The sequence below is a fragment of the Ananas comosus genome, linkage group 11, assembly GCF_001540865.1.
Source record: "Ananas comosus cultivar F153 linkage group 11, ASM154086v1, whole genome shotgun sequence".
Lineage (NCBI taxonomy): Eukaryota > Viridiplantae > Streptophyta > Magnoliopsida > Poales > Bromeliaceae > Ananas > Ananas comosus.
The window spans coordinates 11299830-11314203 of NC_033631.1; the positions used below are offsets into that span (position 1 = coordinate 11299830).

At 39.6% G+C, this 14374-nt stretch overlaps 1 protein-coding gene across 1 annotated transcript; it reads right to left on the bottom strand.

Annotated features, from left to right (window-relative positions):
- On the bottom strand, positions 6054 to 13720 carry LOC109717636 (respiratory burst oxidase homolog protein A-like). Its single transcript, XM_020243500.1, has 14 exons — positions 12677 to 13720; positions 12428 to 12587; positions 12251 to 12299; positions 11605 to 11718; positions 8991 to 9413; positions 8253 to 8636; positions 8027 to 8122; positions 7840 to 7955; positions 7504 to 7671; positions 7174 to 7333; positions 6862 to 7059; positions 6652 to 6780; positions 6469 to 6547; positions 6054 to 6362 (listed from the first exon to the last, which is right to left on the bottom strand). The coding sequence occupies exons 1-14, from the start codon at positions 13350 to 13352 to the stop codon at positions 6253 to 6255; spliced, it is 2862 nt and encodes a 953-aa protein (XP_020099089.1). The 5' UTR covers positions 13353 to 13720; the 3' UTR covers positions 6054 to 6252.

Sequence of the window (14374 nt, forward strand, 5' to 3'; positions counted from 1 at the left end):
TTTACGAAAAGCTTTTTTGGTATTTTCTTGGAGTTTTCGTTGGAACAAGAAAGGTGGGATTCATCATAAGGTTCTTGGTTTTTTATCCGGAGAAGACAATAAGGTGTAAGCTTGTACTTCTATTTCTTCATATAGTGGAATACATCTCTCTCGCTCTCCCGTGGACGTAGGCAATTGCCGAACTACGTAAATCTTGGTTTCTTCTTTCTGCATTTATTTCTTTACCGTTCGGTCGATTTTCTCTATTTTCGTGCATCTTTTTGGTAGCACAGACGGACGATCCATCCGTTCCCAACAAGTGGTATCAGAGCGTAAGGTTCGTGCTACATCAGAGATGTCGAAAGTCTCGTCTTTCTAAGTTTGAGGTGGAGAAATTTGACGGAAAGGAAACTTCGGTCTCTGGCAAAGAAGAGTGAAAGCCCTTCTGGTTCAACAGGCCTTCATAAGCGTTGCTCGGAAAATCGAAAAAGCCGACATCGATGAGCGACGAGATTGGGAGGATATGATCTGCAGCGGTGAATACAATTATATTGTGTCTAGCAGATGAGGTGATGTATAAGTAATGGATGAAGAAACTACAGTCGGCATATGGAAACAAGCTGGAGAAGCTGTACATGACCAAAATCCTCTCGACGTGCTGCTACCTAAAGCAAAAATATATGGGCTACGCATGAAGGAAGGTACGCAATAACGGAACACTTGAACACCTTTAATAAAATTTTGCGGATTTGCTGAGTATTAATGTCAAGGTTGACGAGAACGATAAGGCGTTGATTTTTCTTACATCACTTCCGTCGTCTACAATCACTTGGTGACCACCATACTGTACGGGAAGCAAACTCTAAAGATGGAAGATGTACATCGACCTTTTATCTGAAGAGATCAGGTTGCAGGGCGAGTACCGAAGAAAGCAGTGCAGGTTTGTCGTAAATGATACAAGTGGAGGAAGGGGCATCAAGGAGAATGATGCAGGTAAAGAAGATCCCCTTCCAAGTCAAAATCGAAAAAAGGTGAAGTGTTACTTCTGTAAGAAAGAGGGTCACATGAAAAAGAACTGCGAAAAAGGAAGGCTCGCTGCGAAATCAGAATTCTCTGCAGATACGGCGAGGTAGCCAGTGTATACGATCAGACGTCTTACGGTACAACAGATTCTGACTCTCACGGTGACTGGATATTAGATTCTGGTTTTCTTATCAATGTCTCCAAACAGGTCTTTATTGATACTTATAAGTCTTGTGAAGGCAGTAGTGTTATGATGGTAATCGCACTAGCTGCAAGATGGTCGTATCGGAACAGTAAAAATAAAGATGTTTGATGGTATGGTGAGACGTTAACGGATGGAGACACATTCCGGATCTCAGGTTAATCTATATCACTGGTACTCTTGACATTACTGGCTTTCTATTAATATTTCAGTGAGTCATCAAGGTTAAAAAGGGTGCCATGGTTGTCATGAAGGAGGGAGAGAAAGGAATCTGTACAGACTGATCGGCGAGTCGTGATTGGAGGCGTTGCTTAACATCCTCAGAAGATCATGATGCTTGATGAGTACGGAGCTCTGGCACATGAGACTACCCATGAGTGAAAGAGGGATGTTGAAACTGCATAAAAAGGGAGTACTCAAAGTATTAAAATCCTGTAAACTTAATTCCTGCAAATTTTGTTATTTGAAAAACAAAAAAGGTTGAGTTCAGGACCTCCAGTCATAAAAGTAAAATATACTTCAGTACATCCATGCGGACGTGTGGGACCGGTCCGGTGACTCGAAATGCGATGCGCAATATTTTATTACATTTATCGATGATTCTCCCGTAAGGTTTGTTATCCTCATGAAGAAAAAAGTCTGAGACATTTATAAAGTTCAGACATTGAAGAATGAGGTGGAGAAACAAACTGGGAAGCCAGGTCAAGGTTCTCGAACGGACAATGTGTGGAGAGTTCACTTCTCGGAGTTTAAGAAATTCTGCAATGATGAAGGTATTGTACGTCATTTACACGGTTCCAGGTACTGCCACAGCAGAATGGAGGGGGTAGCAGAAAGGATGAACCGACATTGTTAGAACGGTGCCAGATCCATGAGGTATGTGCAGATTTGCCAAAGGAGTTCTGGGCTGAAGCAGTAGATATGGCGTGCCTATATTATTAATCGACTCCCAGCCACAGCAATCGAACTCATAACACCGGAGGAAGTATGGCAGGTAAACTTGCAGATTATTCCCCTTACGGGTTCTGTTTTGTCCTGCTATTCCGATATCGAGAAAAATCAGCGCCACAAAATTAGATCGAAGTCAAAGCCCTGCATATTCTTGGGTACGATATGGGTGTTAAAGGATACAAGCTGTGGGACCTATCGCCAAAGAGAAGGAGATAGCGAGGGACTTAGTTTTTGATGATAAAAAAGCTATGCCGCTAAGGATCATCAAGGAGGCCAACGTGAAGAACAGTCAAAAACTACGTAGATCCAGGTGGACCGGCCAAGAGGGTGTAGATGATCAGGTGGAACAGCCCCACTATCAGGATGCATCATGGTACACAAAGCGATCCGATTAAAGCACTTCGAGGAGCCCTACTCTATGCTAAAAGAAGGGAAAGGAGACAGATCCGTTCCACCTTTACGGTTACAGTTGAGGGATATAGTATCTTATGGCCTTATTCAATTACATCAGATGATCCCACTCCTATCAGGAGGCGATTAAGGACAGAGATAGTGGCAGATGAGATGGCGGCTATGACAGAAGAGATGCAGTCTCTACAGAAAGAATCAGACATGGGATCTGATTCCATTACCGGAAGGGAAGAGATCTATCGGTTGCAAGTGGGATCTACAAAAAGAAGCAGGGTGCAGATGGAAACCAGAAAAATTCAAGGCGCGGTTAGTAGCGCAAGGGCTATGCCGCAAGTAAAGGGAGTTGATTTCAATGAGATTTTCTCACCGGTGTGAAACACGCGTCAATCAGGATGCCTTCTAGCGATGGTGGCTATGTTTGATTTAGAGTTCAGCAGCTTGAGTTCGAACCGCATTTCTTCATAGGGATCTAGTAGAAGAAATTTATATGAACAACCTCAAGTTTTGTTCAGCCGGGGAAGGAGATATCTGTGTGCAAACTGAAAGAAGACTCTCTACGGGTTGAAGGCAGCACCGAGGCAGTGGTATAAGCGTTGACGGTGTTATGATCGAGCATGGTTTATAGGCAGATTTATTATGACAGTTGTGTCTATTATCGGAGGCTTGAAGATGGTTCGTTTATTCTGCTTATGCTATATGTAGACGATATGCTATAGCAGCTAGAATCCAAATGAAGTGCAACAATTAAATGGATCAGTTGAGCCGAGAATTTACATGAAGGAGCCTAGGAGGGCTAGAAAAATCCTAGGTATGGAGATCAGACGGCGACCGCATACAGGGTAAGTTATGGAGTATCGCAGAGAAACTATATACGAGCTATTATAAAGCAATTTAATATGTCAGAGGCGAAGGGCGTTCAAAGACTCCATTAGGCCCAACACTTCAAACTTTCTGAGGAGATGTGTCGAAGACGGATGAGGAGATTACTTCTAGTGTCAAAATACCATATGCTAGTGCAGTCGGTTGCTGATGTATGCTATGTATCTGCACTAGGCCTGATCTTTCACATGCAGTTAGTGTTGTCAGTCGGTATATGTCGAATCTAGGGAAAACAACACTGGAGGCCGTGAATGTGGATTTTGCGGTATCTGAAGGGCACATCAGATAAAGGTATTCTCTACTCGAAAAGCATTCTGGTAATGATGAAGTGAAGGGTTTGTAGATTCCGACTATGCCGTGATTTGGACAAGCGTAGTCTATTACAGTTACGTCTTTCTGCTGGGGGCGGACCTATCAGTTGAAATCTACGTTGCAGCGCACTGTAGCCTTCAACTACAGAAGCGGAATATGCGGCATTGAAGCAGCTAAGGAAGCAGTCTGGCTTAGAGGCTTTGTTGGGTGAACTCGGGATTGTGCAAGAAAAAATGATTATTCGGTGTGATAGGTCAGAAGTGCCTATAGTCCCAGGAATCCAGTTTACCATGGAGGACAAAGCACATAGAAATCAAGTATCAAATTACGGAGCTCACTAATGAGGATGATGGAGAAATTCAGTATTATAAAGTTTCCACAAAGGATAATGTAGCTGACATAATGACAAAGCACGGGTACCAGCGCTCATCTAAAGGAAAATTTTGTTGTGGTCTTTCATGGACCATTGACTCAGTGGGGTTTCTACTTAATTTTTGAAACATAACTTTTTAGTATTAGAAATGCAGCAATTTAAATATGGACTATCTTGATCTCTATTTGCTTAATTATTTCTTTATTTTGAGGCATAATATAGTTTACTATTTTTTTTTACTTAGTTTAATTTTGTAGCTCTTTATTCTTATATTCTTAAAAAATATGAATATTTATGCTAATAGCATAAATCTTGAGAGAAAAAAAAAAACTTAATTTAATAGCCGAATTTTTGATTCCGAATTTTTAATTAGTGAACGTATAATATCCGTATAAATCACGTATCCGAATAATTGGCGAATCCGTTTTTTAGCCGTTTTTTTCAACGAATTTAAAAATTAGAAGACGAATTTTATCCGAATTATACCCGTACCGAATTTTTGCCGAATCCGAATTAACTAACTATGATTTGGATAAGTAGGTATGTGGACGAAGGGGCACGTGTAAGCAATTCTAATGGGCCTCAAACTGGGAGAGCAATAACTCATGAATAGGGTTTAAAAAAAAAAGGGACCGGGTGGTGGACATCTACGGGCTGGGCTAGACCGGACCTCTTAAGGCCCATTTGTATTGAGGCACATCTAAGGTTAATAAATAAAATAGAGTTGTGGTGAAAGCATATATATAAAAATGTACTTCTATATTTTTCTGTGGACCACAAATAATATATCATAACTGATTATTATAATGTATGAAATACGATATTATGGGCGTAAACAAAAAGTAATTTTTTATTGTACTTTTTCATCTCATATAACACAATCTTTCCGCAATCCGTAACATTGGATATAATACACCAAATGTTTAACTATAGAAAGAAAAATAATATAAGCTATTTATATGGTTCCGCTATGTGTTAACGTCCACGGTGAAAGGCAACAGGATTTCATTAAAATCAAATGCGTAATATAATAATAATAAATATCTAGCTCTCAGGAAAGCTCAGGAGGTGTTTGGTTCTCCCGAAAAATATTTTAAAAATAATTTTTTAATCTACAAAACACTTCTTTGTTTGTTTAGTTTTCAGAAAAAAATAATTTTTCCAAATTTTTTTTCTGTTAGATTTCACAAAAAAACAAGTACATTCATATTTTAAGTTTTTTATTCAAATAATAAAAAATTAGGACACTTAACATACAAACAAAAATAATCAAAACTTTATACTAATAGACCAAGATAGATATATACCAGAAGTTGAAGCAGCTCGAAAATGTTTTAATTTTCATAAAGTATCCTTTTTCTCTAATCATTCAAAACTTTTCACATTGTAAAAATTTCACCAATATACATAAACCCTTTCCTTTTCTTTTAATTAAGAACAAGAAAACACCCATCCACCTAATTATAGAGCCAAAACTCTGTACTCTGACCGTGTCACTTTAAATCTCAACACATATACAATTAGTTCAATGAAAGGGATCTTCTTCTATATGTCCTTTCCTACACCTCACTCCTAATATAATAATAAAATTATTATTATCACTAAATAATGAAAAAGGATATATATATATATATATATATATATATATATATATATATATATATATATATATTATCACAATATTCGACGTGGCTGCGTGACAGCTGTTGAGAGCGTCGGGGACCTTCTAGAACGTGCTCACCTAGCCAAACCACCATTTCTTGTCCACCAATGCATTCGCTCCACGTGTACTCCATGCCAGGTCAAAAGTAATTTTAGCTGCTGCTGCTTCCCGAAAACGCCGCGCTCCGCTTCGCTTCCCGCGGGTCAACGTCAACGCACCCACCACCCAACTTTTTTCTTTTTTCCTTTTTTTTAAAAAAATACAAAAAGAAACCACTCCTTTTATTTTTTTTTTATTATATGTATATATATAAAGCTAGACGCGTGCGGTATAGTTACTTCTGTATACTTCTCTCAGCTTCGCTATTCTCTAATAAATAATGCAAAATAAAAAAACAAAACAAAATAAGACAAAACTGTACACAAACTATTTTTACGTAAGTATATTTTGTGAGAGCTTTTAGAAATGCTCCTTGTGGAATTCGAATTTTGTGGTGCCTCGTTGATTGAACTCGTAGCAGAGTTTGCTTAGTTCCTGCGCCAAAACTGGAGCGCCACAGTAGAAAACTCCTGCACACCATCATCAATTAATACAATCATTTTTTTAACTTAGATTGAACAAAATCATACTAATAAAAGTACCAAAAACTAAAGAAAAAATATTATGATAACTCACCTATCTTTGCGTAAGGATGCTTAGAACAGATTTTAGACAAAACCTTCTTCCAATTAGGCCTTGCAAAATGCGTGCGTGCCTGGAAACGAAACCCAAATGGATTTTTAGTTTTGATATAGGTAATGAAATGCTAAGCAGGTTTGAGGAAATGCTATAAGCAGGTTTGAGGAGCTGAGATTTTACTCTTGTCCCGGAGACTATGTCAACACCATTCTTGGCATGGTTGAGAGCCTGAACCATGGTGATGAGAGCGGAACGCGCATCGCCTTCCTCGTAAACACTTGTGAGATAGTTGTGCATCTCAATAATACCCTATCGAGGATCAGATTGCCGGTAAGTCGAGGAATTGGGGGGAAAAAGAAAATGGGTAGATTGTTGATTGAGTTACTTTACCCTCTGATCTAATTCGGCGACCTCATTCATGACTCCTTTAAACCAATCAAAAGATCCTTGTTCGCGCGTCACCCAATAGAAGTACGCGTTGGTAGTCTTCAGAATCCTCTTTGGTCTCGAGGTTATTTTCATAAGTGTGGCGAGATCGACGTGTTTATGGTTCTGGCCAATTGGCGGGTAAAGATCCGCATAAGCATCCTAAAACAGATGCAGAAATTCGTCAATGTATTGTTGATACATTACTCTCGAAGAAAATATAATGAGAGCTCCGAGGATGCTAGCTATAATAAGACCACTAAAAGAGGTACTCACTTCCTCCTCCTCCATTTTAACAATATTGTTGAGCAGATCTTTCAATATACTGATGAAAGGTGTTGCTCCTATTCCTAGTCCAACGAGCAGTAAAACATCATACTTCCTGTAGTCTTGTGCGGGAGCGCCGTAAGGTCCGTCAATTAAGAGCTTTGGTAGGCTGCATTTCGAAAGAAAAAAAAAAAAACATATAGGAAACATTTATAAAGTAAAAGAGGAACGAGGAGAAAATAGGAAAAGAAAAGATACTTATGAAATGCGTGTTTAGTAGGTATTATTTTGTGAAAAAAGAAATAATTATGCAAGGAAGAGTATAGGCAAATTGCGGACCTTTTCTTAGTGGTCTCATCCGCTCTGAGCAGGCCACTTTTTCCAGCCACCGGAGGTTCACAGGCCTCTGCAAAGACCCGCTTAAGCTCTCGCGTCCAATCGCCTAATTGTCGAATGTGTATGCTAAGATAGTCATCCCCAGGTGCCGAAGTTATTGAGAATGGATGCCTATAAGATGCGAGAAAGAGTTTTGGCGACTTAAGAAATATATTGAAAAACATGTGACATTCAACACCTTAGCTACATAAAGCATAGATAATTCTCAATTTTGCTAAATGCACTTGCTATACAAGTCAAAACAGTTAAACGAACAATGCAGGCATTTTTGAGAAGTACCATTCGAAGGGTGAAACTGCAGGACACTGAACGAACATATACTGCCCACTCTTGTAGCGAAATGCTGGAGGCTTCGACATCTGGAGTGTCAGAACGTTACCAGGATATATGGCAACCTACGAAACAACCTAACATGTTAATCGACTCATGCGTAACCAAAACTTGAATGCTTGTACTTGGAGTTCACCTTAAGCAGTCGAACCGAATAATAGCCAGACCTTAGGGCTCTAAGGATCCTCTCACCTGCATACAGAGATACAGGAACAGCCAAATACATCCAAGTCTGCAAAATGAAAAAAAAAAACCCAAAAAATCCAATAAATCTTCCACTGGACTATGAATTACATATAACTAGGCGAAACCAATGAGCGTGATATAAAATTGATAATAGAGCTATAGAAAGAGTATCATACCGTCTTAAGCCACCAGTGGTGAATGAGGTAGAGGAACTGGCCATGAATGATTAGCAGAATATACACAATTATAAACAAATGGTGGGAGTACCAAAAGGCATTGTATCCTGTTAGCTTGTCGAAGGGCTTCGGGAACTTCACTACACTGCGACGGAACCATGTGGTCGCAAGGGTGAAGGCCACCAGCATGCAGAGAACCATGAGAATTCCAGTCACACCTTCGGGGCCTCGGACTAGCTTCAAGTAAGAGGGCTTCGTTTTCCCGAAATCCCTTTCCAAGGGTGCGTACATCTCTTCAGACGATGCAATGAGCCGAGGGAAGTCACACGAAAGATGGTTCCCAACATGGAGGATCACACCAACTACAATGGCCGCTGCTATGGTCTGCCATCAAATAATTGTATCAGTCATAATTTGTACATTGATTGCTCAATAAGGAATGCCTACGATGCAGCAAAATTTGTTTAAATGTTTTGAAACCAAACTTTTCTTAGCGCACTCCGAAGAAAATGTGTAATGTAACTATGAAAGTAGGAGTAGGATTAGTTTTACAACCCAAGGAAACTCTGTAAATGAAGGGTTCAATTAATGGGACCTGGTTTAGTCGAATATAGAATTGAGGCTTTCGCCTAAAAGGCTACACATAGTTACAAGTTACACCTTGCAGAATATAAATGAAGCATTCCCATAGTACATCTTAGAAACATTTTGTAACTCGTTAACAAAAGAGGCACACACCTTGTGGAAGTTGATGTTATCATCAAACGGCAGAACACGGGAGGCCCGAGTCGATCGCAACCAAGTGATGGTGTTCCGACAGACCGGAAGTAGAATGAGAGCCATGTTTAGCTTCAGCGTCTCCGCGGCGCCTTTCGCGGTGGTGAGGCAATAACCCATGACCTGGAAAGCATATTTGTTCCGGTACTGAATAAACTTCCACGTGAATAAACCCGCCATCACTCCAATCCACAGCGCTATCACCCACAACCGCTTCCAATTCTCTTCTATGTAGTAGCCTAACTTGGTGCTTAGTTTACGGATCGGGCCCTTCTTTCGTAGCCCGGCCAGGTTCTGGCTCAGCGCCTGGCTTGTGTAGCTCAGCGCTTGGCTGTAGTTCAGGTACGTGTCCTTTTGCAACAGAAGAGTTTCCAGTTGCCATAGCTGCAAATCCCAATCACCACAAACGCGTGTTATTCAAATCATGCAAAGAACTATGGACTGATATAAATACGGACATAGAAAAAAGTGTATACAGAAGCTATCTATGCACCTTATCCGTAAATTTAGATGACATTAATGACAGAGCTAATGGGTAGAGTAAAATGTATTATCCACAAATATAAAAATAAAAAAGATAACTGAAATTATGAAAGCAAAAATTCGAGTAAAATTTTGGCATAGAAACGGTTATTTTATATTTGGATAACGACCTTTGCTCTATACTTGATAACACTGCACCAAAAATTATTATGCTACATATATATAGTACATTTTGGGCACTTTATGCCTTTACTTGTCTATAAAGGAAACCCACTTATATGAAATGAGGGCGATAGTGGAGACGGGACATGAAGGAGGGAAGCGGGAATAACAGTCGACAGCTGTTCAACCACTTCGACTGGGATGAGTCATGAGTGAGTGAGGACTCGGGTCGGGAAAAGTTGTACCCGATTCCGCGACTTAATGAGGGTTAGTGGGTGTGGGGCTCGGATATGAAAGCTACATCCTAAGTACCGACGTACTTGTTCATTATTTGTTTGAAATTATGAGAAAATTACATTATATATTAAAAAAAAAATGATATAAACACATTCTGCTTATTTTTATACGTAATATTATATTTTATATATCAGGATGAGTCGATTACGATATATTTTTTGTATTTTCACTGAAGAATGCAAAAGTATATCTCTATATACTTTTGGTTCAACTCTATTTTATCTAATAGCGTTAGATAGATTTTAATACCAAATAAGCATAACCTATCCAAACACTGCTAAACACCGCCGAAAAATATTTCGCTTACAAATAAATTTTATAATATTTTTATATATTTATTTATAATTTTTTAATTATACATAAACTTTACATTTTCGTTATTTGTACTTTTTTTTTACTAATTAAATACCGTCGTAAATACTAATTTGTAAAATTTGTAAACTTTGTTTGCAAGTATAGTATCACTAAAATCAGTTACTAATTAATCCTAGCAAGGACACTCTCTGTAATTCTCTATGCACCTGCAAAACATCGGCACAGGTTCTCTAGAACATTACTTTTAGGCTTAATCTCGATTTTTTATTCAAGTTTTTATCTCCATCCTTTATTTTGATTGGCTTTTAAACTTTTATTATTTCTTTCAATTTAGTCTTTTTCGTTACACACTATTAATTCTACGAATCGCTACATGATAAGACTATTGGTCGGTGTTGATGTGGTAGCTTTTATTTATTAGAGTTGAGAGTGTTTTCAATGTCGTGACTTAATTGAAACAAATAGTAAAGTTTAGAAATCCATACACTAAAATGTCAAGATCAAATTAAAAAATTAGGTAAAGGTCGAAAGAATGATTGAACAATTAATTACTGCATATTTTTACGGACATATTCACACAAATAATGTTGGCATATTTTGATTAATTGATTCATATTGTCGAAAAAATCGATAAAATAGGAACGCATCGGGAGACTTAAAATATATTTCTAATTATAATTTAGTCAAAAGGCATTTCAAAATTAGACCAGAGTGCGAGAAGGAAACTTTCAGCTAATTTAGATATGGATCATTTTGGGCATGTAAAAATATTAGTAGCAATGAGGAAAATCGTTAAAAAGGAAAGAAAAATAGTACTTATATCACTAGAAAAAGCTAAGAGGGTATAAGTCAACGAACTACTTTTACATAATTGGGAAAAGAGCTATCACAAGCGGCATAATAACTATACCTTCCACACTGGCATAGTTTAGTTTGTTTAAGAGTATTTTAGGAATTAATGATATCCAATGGGGTGGTACAGAGTACGTAGCTTCACCACTAATTTGTAATTATTTGGTGCTACTTAACTCTGAAAACTATTTTACTAATTAAATATAATGTATAATTTTTTTGTCTGAGTAGGAGTGGAAATTGAAGTGTTTGATTTTTTAAATATAAAAATATTTAAATACTGTATTATACCGCTTAAGTTTTACCCATTTAATTTAAATCCAAATTATGCGTATTAAATATAAAAATATTTAAATATTATTCTTTACTAGTTTAAATTTTTTAAAAATATAATAATTTTGTATTATTTAACATAATTTATCAATATATATATAAATATATAATGAGCGATGTTATGCATGCATACCTCTATGTACCCAAGCCTCTCGGGATCAAGTTCCTCCATAATCAAAGCTGCGTATTCCTCGGCTTGTTCTTTTAGCCTCGAAAGTTTATTTGCTGACGCACTTAGCATTATGATCTGAAAAAATAAAAAATTAATAATCAGATATGATGGAAAAAATAATTCTTTTAATAATTATTGCAAATTATTTTTTCGACAGTGACATCACCCAATGCCCGGCAATCTGAAAATCGTACTCATTATTGAACGGATCAAAGTCGTAGAGCGCGCATGACCAAAATGCGCCTTACCTACTCCGTAATCGCATTCGCGAGAAAGGGCGAAAAGGTAATATCACATTTGAAGTAGCTTCTTCATGCACTCCGATCTTTTTTCCTTTTTTTTTTTGAAAAAAATAAAAATAAAGTTGTTGTAGGGGAACCGGCGGGTGAGAGTTGGTGATTTTGGCTCCGCCGGTTCCGCTCACCGACTCCGATTTGATAAAAATATTTTTATAATCCATAATTTTAAATAAAATAATCGTGATTTAATTTTTTTTCGTAAATTTACAGCTCAATCATCATAATAATTTAATTAATAAAAAAAATCCATTTCAAATCCCAAAACTTTTTGGGTTTTTTTTTTTAAAAAAAAAAAAACAGCTACTTACCTCTTTAACTTCTGCTTCTGTGATCCGTCCATCGGTGTTCTTGTCCACCCTAAATTAAGGCGATATAATATAATATAATAATCAAAGTGGTAATAATTTAAATCTGCAGAAAAAAAAAAAAAGGGGAAAATTTGGTTGCGTTATTGGGGAAAAAAACAATTTAACTGTAGCACGTACATGTCGAAAAAGATCTGGAGGCGAGAGTCGAAGCTCTGGTCGGTGATCTGCGACCAGATCTCGCGGAGCTCCTCCTTCGTTATCTTCTCCACCTTCATCCTCTTCCTCCGGCTCAGCGTGTCGAAGAGCTCCAATGCGAACTCCTCCGATTCCTTCATACCTGTTATATTGATTGATGGAATTGGGGATTAGGTTCGAAACAGGAAGAATTTATGATTAGCGCTGCGGATGAGTGAGGACGAATTGGACCTATGCATTGGGCGAAATCGGAGCGGAAGAGGAAGCCGTCGCGGGCGAGGCGATCGAAGTTGAGGAGGACCTCGTTCCAGGCGTTGGCGTCGGGCTTGCTGCTGCTGCTGCTGATGAAGCGGAGGCCGCGGAGCGCCTTGTGGGCGCCGGAGCGCGTCCGATCCAGCAGCGCGCGCTGCCGCCGCGCGGCGCGGGCGGCGAGGGCGGACTCGATGGCGGGATCGACGGCGGGGGCGGAGGAGGAGGCGCTGGCGCGGCTGTGGCTGCGGGAGAAGCGCTTCAGCTCGGCGCGGAGGTCGTGCGAGAACTGCCGCGCGCGCGCCACGGCCTCCGCGCGCAGCTCCTGCGAGAACTGCAGGAGGCGGTGCGACGAGCTCCGCCGGATCGACGGCGACCGCGACTCCCCCGCCGAGCCCGGCGCCGTCGACGAGTCGATCTCCGGCGCCGCCGCGGGCTCGACGCTGCGGAGGACGATGGTGTCGTCGTCCTGGAGGTCGAGCGTCACCTCCACGAACTCCTCCCCGTCGTCGGAGCCCCGCGCCGCCGAGCCCATCGGCGACGACCCGGCGCTCAGCGCCAGCGCCGGCGCCGGCGCCGCCCCCGCCCCTCCTCTCGCCCCGCCGAGCCCCAGCTCGCCCGAGGCCCATCGCCGCCCGTGCCTCGTCGAGCCCCGCATCCGAACCCCTCCAAATTACTTATACAGCTACAAAACAACCCCGTCTTCGTCCTCTTCCTCAGATGGCGACGACGACCGAGGCGCGATCCAGCATGTGAAAAATGGCGGGCAGATCAAGGAAATTAATATGCGTTCGAAATCTTTTATAAAAATTCACAATGAGAATATATAATTTTTTGCAATCTCACAATTAAGAAGAAAAGAAAATAGTACTAGCTGGTAAAGAAAATAGTACTAGCTGGTCATTTGGATAGAACGTAATGGAAGATGAGATAAAATGAGATGAGAACGGGGATTTTAATCGAGAGTGGGGTTAAGGAACGGATCGTGTATATATATATATATTTTACTTTTTGGAAACTAATAAAATATTAAAATATTAATTGTTGTGCGTAGTTGGTCAGTGTATTGTGTATATACGGTAGTGGGGGATGTACGTGGGTGATTGGATTTCTGGAGTATTCTCGCGCCAAGTCAAAACTTCAGCTAACGCGGGGGAATTTGGGGTAGTGCTCTATTAAGGCGAAATTGGGGTCTCTCTTTTTATATTTACACAAGCTAATCAATTTCTAAAGACGATGATTTGTGGTCTAGCTACGGGAAAGTAATTTTTACAGGAATTTCGTATATGATAAAATATTCAAAGATAAAGTCAATAATAGTTCGTAATTTCAATTTCAAAAGATTAAAAAAAATTTATTTTTATACCTTTCATGGCACATGCCCTCTCCAAAATACTTCTTTATGATCGTATTTCGAAGTATTTCGTGTGCTGCAATATATGGTTGGAGAGTATAAAATTTCGCTCACAAATTAAAGTTAGTGTATCTTCACAGGGCGAAGTTTCTTCCACAGGAACGTCAGCTGTTTAACCTTATAGCAACCACGGATTGGATCAGTCTGAATCTTCCTAAAGATCACACTATTCCTAATCTCCCAGATGACCCACTAGCAGGCTATTAGTCCAAGAAAAACGATTGCTCTTAGACTGTGACCCCTTCTTTCTACTCCATAAGTTTCAA